We start from the raw sequence: 24,193 nt of genomic DNA on the forward strand, positions 1-24,193 counted from the left end.
CAGGCAGACAGGCAGGCAGGCAGACAGACAGACAGACAGGCAGGCAGACAGACGTAGACAGGCAGGCAGGCAGACAGACACAGACAGACAGGCAGACAGACACAGACAGGCAGGCAGGCAGGCAGGCAGGCAGACAGACACAGGCAGGCAGGCAGACAGACACAGGCAGGCAGGCAGGCAGACAGACAGGCAGGCAGGCAGACAGACAGACAGACACAGACAGACAGGCAGGCAGACAGGCAGGCAGACAGACAGACAGACAGACAGACAGACAGACAGACAGACAGACAGACAGACAGGCAGGCAGGCAGACAGACAGACAGACACAGACAGACAGGCAGACAGGCAGGCAGACAGACACAGACAGACAGACAGACAGACAGACAGACAGACAGACAGACAGACAGACAGACAGACAGACAGACAGACAGACAGACAGACAGACAGGTACACACACATCCATATATTAACACACAAAAGAACACAATGAATAAATATGAACAAGAATTTGACAGAAATGGAGATATTTATACCTTGCCAATCTTCTGTCCAAGGCCACCAAACCAGATGTCTCCATAAGCATCAGTAGGGAGCTCCTGTACGTGTCTGTCCCTGTCCCAAGTCTCTCCCAGGTAGTTCTCAGGTTTGATAGAGGCATCAACATGGTGAATCCTCTGGTAACCACACTTACAGATCCCGTTACTGTGGCAGACAAACAGTAAAAAAAAAAAGTCATTTGAGAACAAGTCATTAGATTTTTTTTAAATTAAATATTTCACCTTTATTTAACCAGGTAGACCAGCTGAGAACAAGTCCTTTATTTAACCAGGTAGACCAGCTGAGAACAAGTCCTTAATTTAACCAGGTCGACCAGCTGAGAACAAGTCCTTTATTTAACCAGGCAGGCCAGTTGAGAACAAGTTCTCATTTACAACTGTGACCTGGTCAAGATAAAGCAAAACAGTGTGACACAAACAACAACACAGAGTTACACATGGGACAAACAAACATACAGTCAATAATACAGTAGAAAAAGTCTATATACAGTGAGTGCAAATGAGGTAGGATAAGGGACGTAAGGCAATAAATAGGCCATAGTGGCGAGGTAATTACAATATAGCAATTAAACACTGGAATGGTAGAATGTGCAGAAGATGAATGTGCAAGTAGAGATACTGGGGTGCAAAGGAGCAAGATAAATAAATAAATACAGTATGGGGATGAGGTAGATAGATGGGCTATTTATAGATGGGCTATGTACAGGTGCAGTGATCTGCTCTGACAGCTGGTGCTTAAAGCTAGTGAGGGAGGAGAGTCTCCAGATAAACAGTCATTAAAAAAACAGTCAATATAGAACCAGTCATTAGAGAACCAGTCATTATAGAACCAGTCATTATAGAACCAGTCATTACAGAACCAGTCATTATAGAACCAGTCATTATAGAACCAGTCATTATAGAACCAGTCATTACAGAACCAGTCATTATAGAACCAGTCATTAGAGAACCAGTCATTAGAGAACCAGTCATTATAGAACCAGTCATTACAGAACCAGTCATTATAGAACCAGTCATTAGAGAACCAGTCATTATAGAACCAGTCATTATAGAACCAGTCATTATAGAACCTGTCATTAGAGAACCAGTCATTAGAGAACCAGTCATTAGAGAACCAGTCATTAGAGAACCAGTCATTATAGAACCAGTCATTACAGAACCAGTCATTACAGAACCAGTCATTACAGAACCAGTCATTACAGAACCAGTCATTATAGAACCAGTCATTAGAGAACCAGTCATTATAGAACCAGTCATTATAGAACCTGTCATTAGGGAACCAGTCATTATAGAACCAGTCATTATAGAACCAGTCATTAGAGAACCAGTCATTAGAGAACCAGTCATTAGAACGTGCTCCACCCTGAATTTGCTATCTTGTGTATTTTTTCTCGTTTATCCTGACTTTCTTTGCACATCAAGCTCCCAACATCATCACCTATGACGACCAAGGACAACAGCAAATAACCTCGACTTCGTCCTCGATTTTAGCTCTTACTTCAACTCCGACTCAGCTCTTTCCTTGTTTAAACCGGGAACCCAGTCCTTTGTTAAGGCTACCCAAGCGCCGCAAGGGAAGACGGAAGAGAAGGGCTGGCGTATTTGTTAGACTCAGACATAGAGAACATTTTCGGCACTCCCCTTCTTTTTATTGGCAAATGTCCAGTTACTTTAGAACAAGATGGACGATCTCTGTTTGAGAGTTTCCTACCAACAGGACATGAAAAGCTGTGATATTCTATGCTTTCCAGAAACTTGGCTGACGGATAGGCTTGGGTGTCACGTCCTGACCAGTATAAAGGGGTTATTTGTTATTGTAGTTTGGTCAGGACGTGGCAGGGGGGTATTTGTTTTATGTGGTTCGGGGTTTGTTGGGATATGTACTTATGTAAGAGGGGTGTTTGTTTTATGCGTTCTGGGGTTTTGGGGTATTGTTCTGGTTTTGTATTTCTATGATTTTCTAGGTTGTCTATTTCTTTGTTGGCCTGGTATGGCTCTCAATCAGGGACAGCTGTACATTGTTGTTGCTGATTGGGAGTCATACTTAGGTAGCCCTTTTTTCACCTGTGGTTTGTGGGAAGTTGTTTTTGCACTGCTGTGTTTAGCCTGCAAGACTGTCAAGCCGTCGTTCTTTTTCATGTTTTGTTATTAAGTGTTCAATAAAAGTTTAATATGAGCACTCAACCCGCTGCGCCTTGGTCTACTCCATACGACGGCCGTTACATTGGGCGGTATACCATATATCAGGGTATTTGGGAAAAGCCACGGGATGGTTTATCAATACCGTTTTCTTTGAAGTTTTTAATAAATTGTAATATTTGTAGTTACTTTTTAAATAAATACCCGCAGTCAACTTGTGCAATACGTTAGGAGATAATAAAAAAAAATTGCTTTCTTCATTTCACCTGTCACATTATTATGAAGGTTACAGTAGTCCCCAGTGTTTGTTTACAAGCATACAACACCTAGAGACTGGAGCCTTGTGTGTCACTCACTGCTGTTCACATGCGCCAGGTGATCTAGTCACAGTAAGGAATTCACAAATAAATGTTTGCCAGCTAGATATATTATAACTATTATGTTAGCTGTCTAAAATGTGCTAAATTCTCTGCAGTTGTGCATTTGGTATGCTATTTTAGTAGCTAGTTATACATCTAAGTGGTTAGCTTCTTCTAAAAATCAAGCATTCGCTTGGTAACAGCAGATAATCCCATCCTGGATCAAGAGCCTTGCTGTCTAATATGTGTTTTGTTCACGCAGCAAACTGGGAGAAGCGTTTTGTTTTGTTCATGCAGCAAACTGGGAGAAGCGTTTTGTTTTGTTCATGCAGCAAACTGGGAGAAGCGTTGTGTTTTGTTCATGCAGCAAACTGGGAGAAGCGTTTTGTTTTGTTCATGCAGCAAACTGGGAGAAGCGTTTTGTTTTGTTCATGCAGCAAACTGGGAGAAGCGTTGTGTTTTGTTCATGCAGCAAACTGGGAGAAGCGTTTTGTTTTGTTCATGCAGCAAACTGGGAGAAGCGTTTTGTTTTGTTCATGCAGCAAACTGGGAGAAGCGTTTTGTTTTGTTCATGCAGCAAACTGGGAGAAGCGTTTTGTTTTGTTCATGCAGCAAACTGGGAGAAGCGTTTTGTTTTGTTCATGCAGCAAACAGGGAGAAGCGTTTTGTTTTGTTCATGCAGCAAACAGGGAGAAGCGTTTTGTTTTGTTCATGCAGCAAACTGGGAGAAGCGTTTTGTTTTGTTCATGCAGCAAACTGGGAGAAGCGTTTTGTTTTGTTCATGCAGCAAACTGGGAGAAGCGTTTTGTTTTGTTCATGCAGCAAACTGGGAGAAGCGTTTTGTTTTGTTCATGCAGCAAACTGGGAGAAGCGTTTTGTTTTGTTCATGCAGCAAACTGGGAGAAGCGTTTTGTTTTGTTCATGCAGCAAACTGGGAGAAGCGTTTTGTTTTGTTCATGCAGCAAACTGGGAGAAGCGTTTTGTTTTGTTCATGCAGCAAACTGGGAGAAGCGTTTTGTTTTGTTCATGCAGCAAACTGGGAGAAGCGTTTTGTTTTGTTCATGCAGCAAACTGGGAGAAGCGTTTTGTTTTGTTCATGCAGCAAACTGGGAGAAGCGTTTTGTTTTGTTCATGCAGCAAACTGGGAGAAGCGTTTTGTTTTGTTCATGCAGCAAACTGGGAGAAGCGTTTTGTTTTGTTCATGCAGCAAACTGGGAGAAGCGTTTTGTTTTGTTCATGCAGCAAACTGGGAGAAGCGTTTTGTTTTGTTGATGCAGCAAACTGGGAGAAGCGTTTTGTTTTGTTCATGCAGCAAACTGGGAGAAGCGTTGTGTTTTGTTCATGCAGCAAACTGGGAGAAGCGTTTTGTTTTGTTCATGCAGCAAACTGGGAGAAGCGTTTTGTTTTGTTCATGCAGCAAACTGGGAGAAGCGTTGTGTTTTGTTCATGCAGCAAACTGGGAGAAGCGTTGTGTTTTGTTCATGCAGCAACCTGGGAGAAGCGTTGTGTTTTGTTCATGCAGCAACCTGGGAGAAGCGTTGTGTTTTGTTCATGCAGCAACCTGGGAGAAGCGTTGTGTTTTGTTCATGCAGCAACCTGGGAGAAGCGTTGTGTTTTGTTCATGCAGCAACCTGGGAGAAGCGTTTTGTTTTGTTCATGCAGCAACCTGGGAGAAGCGTTGTGTTTTGTTCATGCAGCAACCTGGGAGAAGCGTTTTGTTTTGTTCATGCAGCAAACTGGGAGAAGCGTTGTGTTTTGTTCATGCAGCAACCTGGGAGAAGCGTTTTGTTTTGTTCATGCAGCAACCTGGGAGAAGCGTTGTGTTTTGTTCATGCAGCAACCTGGGAGAAGCGTTGTGTTTTGTTCATGCAGCAACCTGGGAGAAGCGTTTTGTTTTGTTCATGCAGCAACCTGGGAGAAGCGTTGTGTTTTGTTCATGCAGCAACCTGGGAGAAGCGTTGTGTTTTGTTCATGCAGCAACCTGGGAGAAGCGTTGTGTTTTGTTCATGCAGCAAACTGGGAGAAGCGTTTTGTTTTGTTCATGCAGCAAACTGGGAGAAGCGTTTTGTTTTGTTCATGCAGCAAACTGGGAGAAGCGTTTTGTTTTGTTCATGCAGCAAACTGGGAGAAGCGTTGTGTTTTGTTCATGCAGCAACCTGGGAGAAGCGTTGTGTTTTGTTCATGCAGCAACCTGGGAGAAGCGTTGTGGAGTTACTTGTTTAGGTCAGAAACTGTAAAAATGTTCGCAATGTCCTCATTAGCATTTAGTTAGCATTCTCTATGGGAATTACATGTACTTGTTAGCATTGCTAATCTTCAGATTGCAGAGCATCAGTAGGGTTTGAAAACAGCGTTCCTTTCATTCAGTGCCAGTATTACCGAATATCCCAGTAAGGTCGGTATGAAGGTATGACAATCTGAATACCGCCCAAGCCTACTGACGGACGATATGGACATAAAACTCTTCATACTTCGAAACGATCGGACAGCGAACTCCGGTAAAACCAAAGGGGAGGGGCGTGCCTCTTGTAAACAACTGGTGCGCTGCTTCAAGCGTGAAGGAAGTATCCAGCTTTTGCTCACCTGAACTAGAACACATGGTAAATTGCAGACCACGAATCCCTCCTCCTGCTTCCTGTCACCAAAGTCATAGACTGTTCTCTCTGCTACCGCACGGCAAGCGGTACCGGAGCACCAAGTCTAGGACCAAAAATGGCCCCTTAAAACCTGTTGGGGATACCCCTTCCCGTTCGGATCCCGTTAACGGGATTGCTTGACAAGATACAACAAGCGAAATTCAAAACAGAATATATCAAATAATTGAAATTTCTCAAATAATCAACTATCTTACACCCTTTGAAAGATAAACATCTCCTTAATCTAACCATGTTGTCCGATTTCAAAAAGGCTTTACGGCGAAAGCATAAAGTTAGATTATGTTAGGACAGTACATTGAAAATAGCTGTGTGTAATGTTTTGTCAATTCAAAGACAGGCGTCACCAAAAGCAGAAAACCAGCTAAAATGATGCACTAACCTTTGACAATCTTCATCAGATGACACTCCTAGGACATTATGTTAGACAATACATGCATTTTTTGTTCTATCAAGTTCATATTTATATCCAAAAACAGCATTTTACAGTGGCGGTGAAATTCAGAAAATATTTTCCCTCAAATGCTGCCGGTGAACCAGCGCTACAATTTACAAAATTACTATTCGAAAACATTGGTAAATGATAATATTGTCATTCAAAGAATTATAGATTAATATTTCGTGAATGCAACCACATTTCCAGATTTCAAAATAACTTTACTGGGAAATCACACTTTGCTATAAACGAGGTGCTATGCTAACAAAAATAGGCTAGGCGATACAGGTTAGCCCCATCTTGGAACCATCTAAAATCAAATATACTATTGTAAATATTCACTTACCTTTGATTATCTTCATCAGAAGGCACTTCCAGGAATCCCAGGTCCACAACAAATGTAGTTTTGTTCGAAAAACTTAATAATTTATGTCCCAATAGCTCCTTCTTGTTAGCGCGTTCTGTAGGCTACTCAAAATGTACCGAAGCCCGCGGGACTTGTCGCCACGAAAGAGAAAAAATATATAGATTTACGTTCGTTCAAACATGTCAAACGTTGTATAACATAAATCTTTAGGGCCTTTTTCAATCAGAACTTCAATAATATTCAAGGCGGACGATTGCATTGTCTTATAAAACGTTTCGGAAAGAAAGGGTCCCCACACGCATGCGCGTCATAGTAGACATGGCCATCCGCCCATGACCAACTTTCCAGGCCTCTCGATTGGTCAGTTTTTACAGGAGAACACTCAAACCACTTTGTAAAGACTGTTGACATCTAGTGGAAGCCTTAGGAAGTGCTAAATGAATCCTAACTCACAGTGTGTTTCATAGGCAAAGTGTTGAAGGTGATTCCACAAATCAGATTTCCACTTCCTGCATGGAATCTTCTCAGGTTTTGGCCTGCCATATGAGTTCTGTTATACTCACAGACACCATTCAAACAGTTTTAGAAACTTTAGAGTGTTTTCTATCCAAATCTACTAATTATATGCATATTCTAGTTACTGGGCAGGAGTAGTAACCAGATTAAATCGGGTCTGTTTTTTATCCGGCCGTGCAAATACTGCCCCCTATCCCCAACAGGTTTTAACAGCTTCTACCCCCAAGCTATAAGACTGCTGAACAATTAATCAAATGGCCACCCAGACTATTTACATTGACGCTCCCCCCCTCTTTCTTTTTACATTGCTGCTACTTGCTGTTTATTATTTATGCATAGTCACTTTACCCCTACCTACTGTACAAAATAACTCCACTAAGCTGTACCCCTGCACATTGCCTCGGTACCGGTACCCCCTGTATATATCCTTGTTATTGTGTTCATTTTATTTTTACTATATTTACTTTAGTTTATTTAGTCAATCTTTTATTAAATATTTCTTGAACTGCATTGTTGGTTAAGGGCTTGTAAGTAAGCATACTCAGAGCATGTGACAAATACAATTTTATTTTATTTTGTTTATAAGCAAAAACTCAAAACAGGAAGTACCAGTGACGAACTCAGTACACTCAAGTACGGAAGAGGTCCAACGAAGTGGATGCTAAGCTACAAGACTGCTTTGCTAGCACAGACTGGAATATGTTCAGGGATTCATCTGATAACATTGAGGAGTTTACCGCATCAGTTACAGACTTCATCAATAAGTGCATCAACAACGACGTCCCCACAGTGACCGAGCTGCCGCTTTCAAGCAACGGACATGGACTAAGATAGAGTCCTACTACAGCGGCTCAGATGCTTGTCGGATGTGGCAGGGTTTGGAGATTAGTACAGATTACAAAGGGAAACCCAGCAGTGAGTTGCCCAGTGATGCAAACGTCCTAGATGAACTAAATGCATTCTATGCTCGCTTCGAGGCAAACAACACTGAACCACGCATGAGAGCACTAGCTGTTCTGGACTCCTGTGCGATCTTGCTCTCCATAACCGTTGTGAGTAAGACCTTTAAACACGTTAACATTAGGGGTGTGGCGACATGGCTATACTCGTAATCGTATCCGTAAATTGACAGATGATAGTCAGATCAGATCGGATGATGCTCATGATCGGAAAAAAACTAAAGTCTTTTAATATGCCTAAGTATATGTTCGCAAAATACCTCCCTGCATGTTTTCACTGCAAAAAAAAGCTGCAGATTAGGAGGAGCGCAGGGAGGGGTGTGTATGTGTCTGTGTGTCCTCAACTTGCAGAGGGCAGCCAAGTTTGCTGTCACTCAGTCAGATTGCGTATCAGCGTTAAAATGTTTTGTTCCCTACCCTTGCCTCGCTTGTTAGATATTATGCACAGTGATAGCTTGATAGCAAACATCCTCACCATGTGATTTATCATAGTAGCATTCTAAATGATCAGACCAAAAACATGCGAGGAAAAGTGATTGGGTGAAATTATGAAGTGAGTGGACGGAGAAAAAAAAGCTTCACTCTATCCAATCAGAGCAGCAGGATCAATGTATAGCCCGCCCTTCTCTTATAGACAAGCAAACTAGCCAATTGAGTTATTTAGACCACTTAGCACCTCACTTGACTGACTGACATGAGAAAGATGTGTGATGGCACCTGCAAATGGGTTTTGTCCCCGATTACAGATAATTACAAAAAATACTGAGCTCAAAATCGTATCCATAAAATTGTCCATATCTGTTATGATACTCATTTTGTCCTACTACTTGGTATCATAGTTAGGCCTTATATGGTAATAGTTTCATAGTTAGGCCTTATATGGTAATAGTTTCATAGTTAGGCCTTATATGGTAATAGTTTCATAGTTAGGCCTTATATGGTAATAGTTTCATAGTTAGGCCTTATATGGTAATAGTTTCATAGTTAGGCCTTATATGGTAATAGTTTCATAGTTAGGCCTTATATGGTAATAGTTTCATAGTTAGGCCTTATATGGTAATAGTTTCATAGTTAGGCCTTATATGGTAATAGTTTCATAGTTAGGCCTTATATGGTAATAGTTTCATAGTTAGGCCTTATATGGTAATAGTTTCATAGTTAGGCCTTATATGGTAATAGTTTCATAGTTAGGCCTTATATGGTAATAGTTTCATAGTTAGGCCTTATATGGTAATAGTTTCATAGTTAGGCCTTATATGGTAATAGTTTCATAGTTAGGCCTTATATGGTAATAGTTTCATAGTTAGGCCTTATATGGTAATAGTTTCATAGTTAGGCCTTATATGGTAATAGTTTCATAGTTAGGCCTTATATGGTAATAGTTTCATAGTTAGACTTATAGGCAGGAAATGCCCACGACGAACAGTGAGCAATTATATTCATGCATAAAAAACAAATAATGAAAGAAAAGCATTGCAAGTTTGAATTTTGTAAAGTTAGTGTGGGAGAGGTGGGAAAATGATCGTTAACGATCAATAATGACAAACCTCCTGGCATTGACAACTTAGAAGGAAAGCTACTGAGGATGGTGGCTGACTCTATAGCCACTCCTATCTGTCATATCTTTAATCTGAGCCTAGAGGAAAGTCTTTGTCCTCAGACCTGGAGGGAAGCCAAAGTCATTCAACTCCCCAAGAGAGTGGTAAAGCAGCCTTTACTGGTTCTAACAGCAGACCTATCAGCTTGCTGCCAGCTCTTAGCAAACTGTTGGAAAAAATTGACCAAATACAATGCTATTTCTCTGTAAACAAATTAACAACAGACTTTCAGCATGCTTATAGAGAAGGGCACTCAACATGTACTGCACTGACACAAATGACTGATGATTGGTTGAAAGAAATTGATAATGAGAAGATTGTGGGAGCTGTACTGTTAGATTTCAGTGCAGCCTTTGATATTATTGACCATAGCCAGTTGTTGAAAAAAGTGCTATGGCTTTTCAACCTCTGCCATATTGTGGATTCAGAGCTATCTATCAGATAGAACTAAAAGGGTTTTCTTTAATGGAAGCGTCTCTAATGTCAAACATGTAAAGTAGGGTAGCTCTCTAGGCCCTCCACACTTTTCTATTTTTTACCAATGACCAAGCTGCCCACTCAAGAAAAAGGTCATACATGACGTTTTGTAGTGATTCCTATGTTATTGATGTAAAGAATATCTGTTGGTCCGTGGTGTGTAATGAGGAGCAAACAGACACTGCACTGGACACATTTATGAAATTGCTTATTGTCACGGTTGTCGAAAGGAGGAGCGGACCAAAGGGCAGCGTGTGTGTCGTTCCACATTTTATTTACACTGTGAAACTATGCCATACATATAAATAAACTGAATGAACAAAAACAACAAACTGTGACGCAGAGTTAACATACACGTACTCAAAAACCAATCTCCCACAAACCCAGGTGGGAAAAACACCTACTTAAGTATGATCTCCAATTAGAGACAACGATGACCAGCTGCCTCTAATTGGAGATCATCCCAAACAAAAACCCAACATAGAAATACAAAACTAGAACATAACATAGAAACATAGAAAATCTAAACTAGAAAAAACCCCGTCACGCCCTGACCTACTCTACCATAGAAAATAACAGCTTTCTATGGTGAGGACGTGACACTTATTCCAGTTGCTCTAATAAGCACCCATTAAGAAAATGACTGCAAAAACTGTTAAATCCCTGTGGATTGATGAGGAATTGAAAAATGGTATGGTTGAGAGGGTTGAGGCAAAAGGAATGGCAAATAGGTCTGGCTGCACAACCAATTGGCAAGCTTATTGCAAATTAAGAAATCATGTGACTAAACTGAGGCATTGTTGTGAAATAGGAAGCCGATTCTAGATTTAATTTTGGATTGGAGATGCTTAATGTGAGTCTGGAAGGAGAGTTTACAGTCTAGCCAGACACCTAGGTATTTGTAGTTGTCCACATATTCTAGGTCAGAACCGTCCAGGGTAGTGATGCTAGTCGGGCGGGCGGGTGCCCTGTTGAAGAGCATGCATTTGGTTTACTAGCGTTTAAGAGCAGTTGGAGGCCACGGAAGGAGTGTTGTATGGCATCGAAGCTCGTTTGGAGGTTAGTTAGCACAGTGTCCAAAGAAGGGCCAGATGTATACAGAATGGTGTCGTCTGCGTAGAGGTGGATCAGGGAATCACCAGCAGCAAGAGTGACATCATTGATATATACAGAGAAAAGAGTCGGCCCGAGAATTGAACCCTGTGGCACCCCCATAGAGACTGCCAGAGGTCCGGACAACAGGCCCTCCGATTTGACACATTGTTCTCTATCAGAGAAGTAGTTGGTGAACCAGGCGAGGCAGTCATTTGAGAAACCAAGGCTGTTGAGTCTGCCGATAAGAATACGGTGATTGACAGAGTCGAAAGCATTGGCCAGGTCGATGAAGACGGCTGCACAGTTCTGTCTTTTATCGATGGCGGTTATGATATCGTTTAGTACCTTGAGCGTGGCTGAGGTGCACCCATGACCAGCTCGGGAAACCGGATTGCACAGCGGAGAAGGTACGGTGGGATTCGAAATGGTCAGTGATCTGTTTATTAACTTGGCTTTCGAAGACTTTAGAGAGGCAGGTCTTTAACAGTTTGGGTCTAGAGTGTCACCCACTTTGAAGAGGGGGATGATCGCGGCAGCTTTCCAATCTTTGGGATCTCAGACGATATGAAAGAGAGGTTGCACAGACTGGTAATAGGGGTTGCAACAATGGCGGCGGATAGTTTTAGAAAGAGAGGGTCCAGATTGTCTAGCCCAGCTGATTTGTACGGGTCCAGGTTTTGCAGCTCTTTCAGAACATCTGCTATCTGGATTTGGGTGAAGGAGAAGCTGCTATCTGGATTTGGGTGAAGGAGAAGCTGAGGCGGCTCGGCCAAGTAGCTGCAGGGTGGGGGGGGGGGCTGTTGGCTGGGGCTGAGGTAGCCAGGAGGAAGGCATGGCCAGCTGTAGAGAAATGCTTATTGAAATTTCCGATTATCATGGATTTATTGGTGGTGACCGTATTACCTAACCTCAGTGCAGTGGGCAGCTGGGAGGAGGTGCTCTTGTTCTCCATGGACTTTACTGTGTTCCAAAACTTTTTGGAGTTAGTGCAACAGGATGCAAATATCTGTTTGAAAAAGCTAGCCTTAACTATTCGATGCTAGTGCAGTCCGCCACAGGATGTTTTCGTGCTGGTCGAGGGCAGTCAGGTCTGGAGTGAACCAAGGACTATATCTGTGTTTAGTTCTATATTTTTTGAAAGGGGCATGCTTATTTAAGTTGGTGAGGAAAATATTTTTAAAGAATGACCATGCATCCTCAACTGACGGGATGAGGTCAATATCCTTCCAGGATACCCGTGCCAGGTCGATTAGAAAGGCCTGCTCGCTGGAGTGTTTTAGGGAGCATTTGACAGTGATGATGGGTGGTCGTTTGACCGTAGACCCATAGCGGATGCAGGCAATGATCGCTGAGATCCTGATTGAAAACAGCAGAGGTGTATTTGGAGGGCAAGTTGGTCAGGATAATATCTATGAGGGTGCTCATGTTTATGGATTTAGGGTTGTACCTGGTGGTTTTCTTGATAATTTGTGTGAGATTGAGGGCATCTAGCTTAGAATGTAGGACTGCTGGGGTGTTAAGCATATCCCAGTTTAAGTCACCTAACAGAACGAACTCTGAAGATTGATGAGGGGCAATCAATTCACACATGGTGTCCAGGGCACAGCTGGGAGCTGAGGGGGTCTATAACAGGCAGCAACAGTGAGAGACTTATTTCTGGAGAGATTCATTTTAAAAATTAGAAGCTCGAACTGTTTGGGCATAGACCTGGAAAGTATGACAGAACTTTGCAAGCTATCTCTGCAGTAGATTGCAACTCCTCCCCCTTTGGCAGTTCTATCTTGACGGAAAATGTTGTAGTTGGGTATGGAAATCTCAGATGTTTTGGTGGCCTTCCTAAGCCAGGATTCAGACACGGCAAGGACATCAGGAATTGGCGGAGTGTGCTAATGCAGTGAGTAAAACAAACTTAGGGAGGAGGCTTCTGATGTTAACATGCATGAAACCAAGGCTTTTACTGTTACAGAAGTCAACAAATGAGGGTGCCTGGGGACACGCAGGGCCTGGGTTAACCTCCACATCACCCGAGGAACAGAGGAGGAGTAGGATAAGGGTACGGCTAAAGGCTATCAGAACTGGTCGTCTAGTGCGTTGGGAACAGAGAATAAAAGGAGCAGATTTCTGGGCGTGGTAGAATAGATTCAGGGCATAATGTACAGACAGGGGTATGGTAGAGTACAGGTACAGTGGAGGTAAACCCAGGCACTGAGTAATGATAAGAGAGGTTGCATCTCTGGACGCGCTGGTTATACTGGGTGAGGTCACCGCATATGTGGGAGGTGGGACAAAGGAGGAATCTGAAGCATGTAGACTGGGACTAGGGGCTCCACTGTAAACTAAAACAATGGTAACTATCCTAAACAACAGTATACAAGGCATATTGACATTTGAGAGAGACATAAAGCGAGGCATAAAGCAATCACAGGTGTTGATTGGGAGAGCTAGCTAAGACAACAACGGGTAAGACAACAGCTAATCAGCTAAGACAACAACAACAGGTAAAATGGTGATGAATGGGCAGAGAGGGTCAGTTAACTACACACAGGGCCTGAGTTTGAAGGCTGGGGCCGACAGATAAACAAAAATAAACAGAATGGAGTACCGTGATTAATGGACAGTCCAGCAGGCATCAGCTATGTAGCCAAGTGATCATAGGGTCCAGTGAACAGCAATAGATGGAACAGGGAAGCCGTTAGGTAGTCGTTACTACGCTAGCACGCGGGGGACACAGCGTTTAAAGTTAGCAGGCCGGGGTAAGGAGAAGCGTCTGCTCCGACGTCCGGCAACGACCGGTTGAGGGCACAGCGGATGGAATTACGTCTGCGGACCAGTCGTGGTGGTACGGCGGGACGTCGTGTCGACAGAGGGGCCGGGCCAGATGGCGAAAGAGGTATTGTAGTTATAGTAATTTTGTTTGCTAGCTTGGAGATGCGCCTGGCTCGCGGCTAACTGGTGCTAGCTTCGGGGCAGGGGAATTAGCCACTATAGCCACTCGGTAGCAGCTAGCTAGCAGCGATGATCCGCTGCAAAGGTCCAGAGCTTACGGCAAGTATCCGGTGGAGTAGCCATGTCCGGGAGGCATCGGCTGGGTAGCCGGGTGATCACAGAGTGGGCCTGGCTCAGGGCTAGCTTCGGGGCTGGGTCACTCGGTGGCAGAGTAGACCGGGAGGTGGGCCTGGCTCAGGGCTAGCTTCGGGGCAGGGTCACTCAGTGGCATCTAGCTAGCTGTGATGATCAGGAGTAATGGTCCAGGGTTTACGGCAGGAATCCGGCGTTGTAGTGGAGAAAAACAGTCCGAGGCTGGTTGGTATTATCCAGGCTAAAAAAATGGTTGGTGCCTGTGCAGAAGGTAAAGGCCGCTAGCAGTGGCTAACAATGACTAAATAGCTAGTAGGTAATTAGCTGGTTAGCTTCTGATGGCTATAAATTCTAAAAGAAATAGCAGATCCGTGTCACATTGAGTGAGGCGTGTTACCGGAAGGTATATTTAATTAAAAAATAGAGAGAGATTGAAAATAAATTGAAATATACACAAAAAAGATGAAAAAATACAAAAAGTAAACGAGAGGACGACAAACCACGTCTGCACTGCTACGCCATCTTGGAAATTGAAAGTCTCTTCTCCCTTACTTGATTAGAATTTCCACGACAATACACACACGTACACATGGATTTTGTGTTGCAGATATGTGGTAGTGGAGTATGGGCCTGAGGGCACAGTGTGTCGTGAATTCTGTAAATAATGTATTGTAATGGTTTTAAAATTGTATAACTGCCTTAATTTTGCCTGACCCCAGGAAGAGTAGCTGCTGCTTTGACAGGAACTAATGGGGATCCATAATAAACCCCAGGAAGAGTAGTTGCTGCCTTGACAGGAACTAATGGGGATCCATAATAAACCCCAGGAAAAGTAGCTGCTGCCTTGACAGGAACTAATGGGGATCCATAATAAACCCCAGGAAGAGTAGTTGCTGCCCTGACAGGAACTAATGGGGATCCATAATAAATACAAATATAGTACAGTTTAATCCTCTAACCCAGTGTACAGAAAAGTAGAATCATCTAACCCAATGTACTATGCAATAGGCGCAGTAGGGCTGGAATTTGATGTTCTTGCTCTTGAGAGAGGTCTTCTTCCTGGGTTCCTCCCTTCTGGGTTCCTCCCTTCTGGGTTCCTCCCTCCTGGGTTCCTCCCTTCTGGGTTCCTCCCTTCTGGGTTCCTCCCTTCCGGCTTCCTCCCTTCTGGGTTCCTCCCTTCTGGGTTCCTCCCTTCTGGGTTCCTCCCTTCTGGGTTCCTCCCTTCCGGCTTCCTCCCTTCTGGGTTCCTCCCTTCTGGGTTCCTCCCTTCTGGGTTCCTCCCTTCTGGGTTCCTCCCTTCCGGCTTCCTCCCTTCCGGCTTCCTCCCTTCCGGGTTCCTCCCTTCCGGGTTCCTCCCTTCCGGCTTCCTCCCTTCCGGGTTCCTCCCTTCTGGGTTCCTCCCTTCCGGGTTCCTCCCTTCTGGGTTCCTCCCTTCCGGCTTCCTCCCTTCCGGGTTCCTCCCTTCTGGGTTCCTCCCTTCCGGGTTCCTCCCTTCCGGGTTCCTCCCTTCTGGGTTCCTCCCTTCCGGGTTCCTCCCTTCTGGGTTCCTCCCTTCCGGGTTCCTCCCTTCTGGGTTCCTCCCCGGCTTCACTATTTAAGTGAGATTTTAGTGGGATTCAGCCTTTTATGACCCTCCTTCCGTTCACACTCCTTTCTTACGCCAGAGACTGTTGCTGAGATTGGCCTTTTCTACAATTACACTGCGGTGTACAATGGCTCAGAGGAGTATACTGCAATAATAAGGGGCACTGTACCCCAAGGTACAGAAGCTCACGCGACCCCAATTGAAGGCCTGGATAACTTTAGGTCAGCGATGTTACAAGTGTGCCCGTTGCCATAAAACGGAGACCTGCACATTGAGGAAACCCATCGCTGTAAGGAAATCCATCTCACAGTGTTGCATGATGTAATTCTCCAAGCACCGAAGGAGCAGAGTATGCTCATGGCACGGAGCCAACAACAGCTCTCCCTGACCTAGCCCAATCCCAAACACTGCAGGATCTGATCACCGCCACCAACCAGACCTCAGATGGTGGCAGAGACACTACTCCTCCAGCATGCACAATCAGTCAGCTTCCCTGAGGAGCTAAAAGCTCTGAAAGCAGGTAAGGAAGTGGCGAAGGACAGCCGTCTTCTCTCTCTTGTTCCAGAGTACGACCAAATACTCCGAGTGATCAGAGTCAGAGGGAGGCTACACCAAGAAGAAATCTTGGATCCCGATGCTATCCATCCAATTATTCTTGACTCCAGACTCCTTATTACCAGCCTCCTCATCAAGAGTTATGATGAGAGGCTTCTCCACCCAGGGCCAGAGAGAGACTATGGGAGATGAGGCGGAAGTACTGGATACCTGGAGGATGAGGAACCCCCACCAATACGCCTGCATAGAATGTCAGAGATGGCGGTCGGAGCAACTGTGCCCAAAATGGCAGATTTGCCCCCTGCTTGCTTGCGCTTCCTCAAACCCCCCTTTTGGTCAACAGGAGTAGATGGCTTTGGGCCCCTTTACGATCAAGCTAGGTCGTCAAGTAGAGAAGCGCTGAGGCAATCTATTCCAGTGCTTGACAACTAGATGTGTCCACCTGGGCCTACTGGAGAGTTTGGATACTGAAGCCTTCCTCACGGCCCTATGGCGGTTTATCTCCCAACGGGGGAAACCCTATGAGGTCCTGGCTGACAGGGGCACAAACTTCAAGGCAGAAGAAGCCAGGTTGGAGGAAGCCTTCCAAGCAATGGAACCAATGCTCCAGGATCAACTGATGGAACACCAAATCTCCTTCAAATTCATCACTCCAGGAGCTCCTCATTTTGGAGGAACATGGGAGCCAGAGATCAAATCTGTGAAGACGGCCTTACGAGTTGTCCTGAGGGACCAAACTGTCACTGAAACTGTCTTGCAGACCGTCCTGATAAAGGTGGAAAGGATACTGAACTCCAAACCCTTGGGATATCTCTCTTCAGACATCGCTGACCCAGATCCGGTCACATCAAACCTGCTCTGGATGAGATGCCTCACTTCCTCAAGCTATGTATGCTGAAACCAACCTCATAGGCAGATTCCAGTGGCGGCATAGCCAGATCTTGGCTGACCATTCCTGGGCCCGATTCATTCGTGATTACCTACCAAGCCTACAACACAGAGGGAAATGGCAGAGAGAAACGGCCAGCCTGGACACTGGCCAAGTAGTAATGATAGTGGACCCTTAACTGCCTCGAGCTTCCTGGCCGGTGGGCCATATTACCAAGACCATGCCTGGGACAGACAGTCGTGCTAGATCAGTGGAGATTCAGGTAAAGAAACTGGCCAGTTTCCTAACTAATTCCTCTCCCTGAGATGACAGAGGACGTGGAGCGATGAGCCTTTTGAGGAGTGTGGAATTGAACACATTCCGGGGTGGCTGTAGAATGGCCCATGGAGTTAGTGGAATCGCCCTTTAACTTGCGCAGCACGAGCACTTTAATTAGGTCAGGTGGGAAATGTCAGACATCAGTTATTGTTTATAGTTATTGCGGCTTGGAGCGCCCGCTTCAAACCTATTGTGTTATATCAATGGACAATGATCACGCCCCTACAGATCATTACAGGCCAATTATGCCATTGATATATGGTTAAAATGTAACGAAATGACATGTACATGTGAAGACACACCTGGAAGGATGAAATATGAAGCGTAATTGTTTGCTGAATTGATAAATCCTGATATCAAACTGATTGAGATTATTGAATAATTGATAACTGATCAATTTATTTGCATTATCATTCTCATGAATGGTTATGATCCTAAATGACTCCATCATGATTCATATTGAATTACTATTGAACTGAATTGATGAATTACTTAATTACGTTAATAATTAGAATGATTGTTATGATTTGAGTTTGATTGGATAATGTGCATGTTATTCTGTTTCCTTTGTTATGCAGCACATACAAAATACCCAGTAAAGATGCCACTTCGTTGTTAAAGGAATTCCTGCCCCAGCTACCCACACAGATTCCAATAATCTTTCAATAATCCTCTAACCCAGTGTACAGTATAATCCTCTAACCCAGTGTACAGTACAGTATAATCCTCTAACCCAGTGTACAGTATAATCCTCTAACCCAGTGTACAGTACAGTATAATCCTCTAACCCAGTGTACAGTATAATCCCCTAACCCAGTGTACAGTATAATCCCCTAACCCAGTGTACAGTATAATCCTCTAACCCAGTGTACAGTATAATCCTCTAACCCAGTGTACAGTATAATCCTCTAACCCAGTGTACAGTATAATCCTCTAACCCAGTGTACAGTACAGTTTAATCCTCTAACCCAGTGTACAGTACAGTATAATCCTCTAACCCAGTGTACAGTATAACCCTCTAACCCAGTGTACAGTATAATCCTCTAACCCAGTGTACAGTATAATCCCCTAATCCAGGGTACAGTATAATCCTCTAACCCAGTGTACAGTATAATCCTCTAACCCAGTGTACAGTATAATCCTCTAACCCAGTGTACAGTATAATCCTCTAACCCAGTGTACAGTACAGTATAATCCTCTAACCCAGTATACAGTATAATCCCCTAACCCAGTGTACAGTACAGTATAATCCTCTAACCCTGTGTACAGTATAATCCTCTAACCCTGTGTACAGTACAGTATAATCCTCTAACCCAGTGTACAGTATAATCCCCTAACCCAGTGTACAGTATAATCCTCTAACCCAGTATACAGTATAATCCTTTTACCCAGTATACAGTATAATCCTCTAACCCTGTGTACAGTACAGTATAATCCCCTAACCCAGTGTACAGTACAGTATAATCCTCTAACCCAGTATACAGTATAATCCTCTAACCCTGTGTACAGTTCAGTATAACCCTCTAACCCAGTGTACAGTATAATCCTCTAACCCAGTGTACAGTATAACTCTCTAACCCAGTGTACAGTATAATCCTCTAACCCAGTGTACAGTATAATCCCCTAACCCAGTGTACAGTATAATCCTCTAACCCAGTGTACAGTATAATCCTCTAACCCAGTGGACAGTATAACCCTCTAACCCAGTGTACAGTATAATCCTCTAACCCAGTGTACAGTACAGTATAATCCCCTAACCCAGTGTACAGTACAGTATAATCCCCTAACCCAGTGTACAGTACAGTATAATCCCCTAACCCAGTGTACAGTATAATCCTCTAACCTAGTGTACAGTATAACCCTCTAACCCAGTGTACAGTACAGTATAATCCCCTAACCCAGTGTACAGTACAGTATAATCCTCTAACCCTGTGTACAGTTCAGTATAACCCTCTAACCCAGTGTACAGTATAATCCTCTAACCCAGTGTACAGTATAACCCTCTAACCCAGTGTACAGTATAATCCCCTAATCCAGGGTACAGATTAATCCTCTAACCCAGTGTACAGTATAGTCCCCTAACCCAGTGTACAGTATAATCCTCTAACCCAGTGGACAGTATAATCCTCTAACCCTGTGTACAGTTCAGTATAATCCTCTAACCCAGTGTACAGTATAATCCTCTAACCCAGTGTACAGTATAACCCTCTAACCCAGTGTACAGTATAATCCTCTAACCCAGTGGACAGTATAATCCTCTAACCCAGTGTACAGTATAATCCTCTAACCCAGTGTACAGTATAATCCTCTAACCCAGTGGACAGTATAATCCTCTAACCCAGTGTACAATACAGTATAATCCCCTAACCCAGTGTACAGTACAGTATAATCCCCTAACCCAGTGTACAGTACAGTATAATCCTCTAACCCAGTGTACAGTATAATCCTCTAACCCAGTGTACAGTATAATCCCCTAACCCAGTGTACAGTATAACCCTCTAACCCAGTGTACAGTATAATCCTCTAACCCAGTGTACAGTATAATCCCCTAACCCAGTGTACAGTATAATCCTCTAACCCAGTGTACAGTATAATCCCCTAACCCAGTGTACAGTATAATCCTCTAACCCAGTGTACAGTATAACCCTCTAACCCAGTGTACAGTATAATCCTCTAACCCAGTGTACAATACAGTATAATCCCCTAACCCAGTGTACAGTACAGTATAATCCTCTAACCCAGTGTACAGTATAATCCTCTAACCCAGTGTACAGTATAACCCTCTAACCCAGTGTACAGTACAGTATAATCCCCTAACCCAGTGTACAGTATAGTCCCCTAACCCAGTGTACAGTATAATCCCCTAACCCAGTGTACAGTAGAGTATAATCCTCTAACCCAGTGTACAGTATAATCCCCTAACCCAGTGTACAGTATAATCCTCTAACCCAGTATACAGTATAATCCTCTAACCCAGTATACAGTATAATCCCCTAACCCAGTGTACAGTACAGTATAATCCTCTAACCCAGTGTACAGTATAATCCTCTAACCCAGTGTACAGTATAATCCTCTAACCCAGTGTACAGTATAATCCTCTAACCCAGTGTACAGTATAATCCTCTAACCCAGTATACAGTATAATCCCCTAATCCAGGGTACAGATTAATCCTCTAACCCAGTGTACAGTACAGTATAATCCTCTAACCCAGTGTACAGTATAACCCTCTAACCCAGTGTACAGTATAATCCTCTAACCTAGTGTACAGTATAACCCTCTAACCCAGTGTACAGTACAGTATAATCCTCTAACCCTGTGTACAGTTCAGTATAATCCCCTAACCCAGTGTACAGTACAGTATAATCCTCTAACCCAGTGTACAGTATAACCCTCTAACCCAGTGTACAGTATAATCCTCTAACCCAGTGTTCAGTATAATCCTCTTACCCAGTGTACAGTATAATCCTCTAACCCAGTGTACAGTATAATCCTCTAACCCAGTGTACAGTATAACCCTCTAACCCAGTGTACAGTATAATCCTCTAACCCAGTGTACAGTATAATCCTCTAACCCAGTGTACAGTATAATCCTCTAACCCAGTGTACAGTATAACCCTCTAACCCAGTGTACAGTACAGTATAATCCCCTAACCCAGTGTACAGTATAATCCTCTAACCCAGTATACAGTATAATCCTCTAACCCAGTGTACAGTATAATCCTCTAACCCAGTGTACAGTATAATCCTCTAACCCTGTGTACAGTTCAGTATAACCCTCTAACCCAGTGTACAGTATAATCCTCTAACCCTGTGTACAGTTCAGTATAATCCTCTAACCCAGTGTACAGTATAATCCTCTAACCCAGTGTACAGTATAATCCTCTAACCCAGTGTACAGTATAACCCTCTAACCCAGTGTACAGTATAATCCTCTAACCCAGTGTACAGTATAATCCTCTAACCCAGTGTTCAGTATAATCCTCTAACCCAGTGTACAGTATAATCCTCTAACCCAGTGTACAGTATAATCCTCTAACCCAGTGTACAGTATAACCCTCTAACCCAGTGTACAGTACAGTATAATCCTCTAACCCTGTGTACAGTTCAGTATAATCCTCTAACCCAGTGTACAGTACAGTATAATCCCCTAACCCAGTGTACAGTATAACCCTCTAACCCAGTGTACAGTATAACCCTCTAACCCAGTGTACAGTATAATCCTCTAACCCAGTGTACAGTATAATCCTCTAACCCAGTGTACAGTATAATCCTCTAACCCAGTGTACAGTATAACCCTCTAACCCAGTGTACAGTATAATCCCCTAACCCAGTGTACAGTATAATCCTCTAACCCAGTGTACAGTATAATCCTCTAACCCTGTGTACAGTTCAGTATAACCCTCTAACCCAGTGTACAGTATAATCCTCTAACCCAGTGTACAGTATAATCCTCTAACCCAGTGTACAGTATAATCCTCTAACCCAGTGTACAGTATAACCCTCTAACCCAGTGTACAGTTCAGTATAATCCTCTAACCCAGTGTACAGTATAATCCTCTAACCCTGTGTACAGTTCAGTATAATCCTCTAACCCAGTGTACAGTATAATCCTCTAACCCAGTGTACAGTATAATCCTCTAACCCTGTGTACAGTTCAGTATAATCCTCTAACCCAGTGTACAGTATAATCCTCTAACCCAGTGTACAGTATAATCCTCTAACCCAGTGTACAGTATAACCCTCTAACCCAGTGTACAGTATAATCCTCTAACCCAGTATACAGTATAATCCTTTTACCCAGTATACAGTATAATCCTCTAACCCTGTGTACAGTACAGTATAATCCCCTAACCCAGTGTACAGTACAGTATAATCCTCTAACCCAGTGTACAGTTCAGTATAACCCTCTAACCCAGTGTACAGTATAGTCCCCTAACCCAGTGTACAGTACAGTATAATCCTCTAACCCAGTGTACAGTATAACTCTCTAACCCAGTGTACAGTATAATCCCCTAACCCAGTGTACAGTATAATCCCCTAACCCAGTGTACAGTACAGTATAATCCTCTAACCCAGTGTACAGTATAATCCTCTAACCTAGTGTACAGTATAACCCTCTAACCCAGTGTACAGTACAGTATAATCCCCTAACCCAGTGTACAGTATAACTCTCTAACCCAGTGTACAGTATAATCCCCTAACCCAGTGTACAGTATAATCCCCTAACCCAGTGTACAGTACAGTATAATCCTCTAACCCAGTGTACAGTACAGTATAATCCCCTAACCCTGTGTACAGTATAATCCTCTAACCCAGTGTACAGTATAATCCCCTAACCCAGTGTACAGTATAATCCTCTAACCCAGTGTACAGTATAATCCTCTAACCCTGTGTACAGTATAATCCCCTAACCCAGTGTACAGTATAATCCTCTAACCCAGTGTACAGTATAATCCTCTAACCCAGTGTACAGTATAATCCCCTAACCCAGTGTTCAGTATAATCCTCTAACCCAGTGTACAGTATAATCCTCTAACCCAGTGTACAGTACAGTATAATCCTCTAACCCAGTGGACAGTATAATCCTCTAACCCAGTGTACAGTATAATCCTCTAACCCAGAGTACAGTATAATCCTCTAACCCAGTGTACAGTACAGTATAATCCTCTAACCCAGTGTACAGTATAATCCTCTAACCCAGTGTACAGTATAATCCCCTAACCCAGTGTACAGTATAACCCTCTAACCCAGTGTACAGTATAATCCTCTAACCCAGTGTACAGTATAATCCTCTAACCCAGTGTACAGTATAATCCCCTAACCCAGTGTTCAGTATAATCCTCTAACCCAGTGTACAGTATAATCCTCTAACCCAGTGTACAGTACAGTATAACCCTCTAACCCAGTGTACAGTATAATCCTCTAACCCAGTGTACAGTATAATCCTCTAACCCAGTGTACAGTATAATCCTCTAACCCAGTGTACAGTATAACCCTCTAACCCAGTGTACAGTATAATCCTCTAACCCAGTGTACAGTATAATCCTCTAACCCAGTGTACAGTATAATCCCCTAACCCAGTGTTCAGTATAATCCTCTAACCCAGTGTACAGTATAATCCTCTAACCCAGTGTACAGTACAGTATAATCCTCTAACCCAGTGGACAGTACAATCCTCTAACCCAGTGTACAGTACAGTATAATCCTCTAACCCAGTGGACAGTATAATCCTCTAACCCAGTGGACAGTATAATCCTCTAACCCAGAGTACAGTATAATCCTCTAACCCAGAGTACAGTATAATCCTCTAACCCAGTGTACAGTACAGTATAATCCTCTAACCCAGTGTACAGTATAATCCTCTAACCCAGTGTACAGTATAATCCTCTAACCCAGTGTTCAGTATAATCCTCTAACCCAGTGTACAGTATAATCCTCTAACCCAGTGTACAGTTCAGTATAATCCCCTAACCCAGTGTACAGTATAACTCTCTAACCCAGTGTACAGTACAGTATAATCCTCTAACCCAGTATACAGTATAATCCTCTAACCCAGTATACAGTATAATCCTCTTACCCAGTATACAGTATAATCCCCTAACCCAGTGTA

The 24,193-nt window shown here is 43.4% G+C and overlaps 1 protein-coding gene across 1 annotated transcript in view; it reads right to left on the reverse strand.

Annotated features, from left to right (window-relative positions):
* trpm2 (transient receptor potential cation channel, subfamily M, member 2) overlaps positions 1 to 24,193 on the reverse strand; it is a 41,344-nt gene that overhangs the window by 12,332 nt on the left and 4,819 nt on the right. Inside the window, exons 2-3 of the mRNA XM_082966912.1 lie at positions 15,275 to 15,820; positions 534 to 702 (exon numbers count right to left, since the gene is read on the reverse strand). Of these exons, the coding sequence (XP_082823038.1) occupies positions 534 to 702; positions 15,275 to 15,820 (715 nt within the window). The remainder of the gene's footprint in view (positions 1 to 533; positions 703 to 15,274; positions 15,821 to 24,193) is intronic.

Source organism: Salmo salar, chromosome 21, assembly GCF_965601325.2.
Source record: "Salmo salar chromosome 21, fSalSal1, whole genome shotgun sequence".
Taxonomy (NCBI): Eukaryota; Metazoa; Chordata; class Actinopteri; order Salmoniformes; family Salmonidae; genus Salmo; species Salmo salar.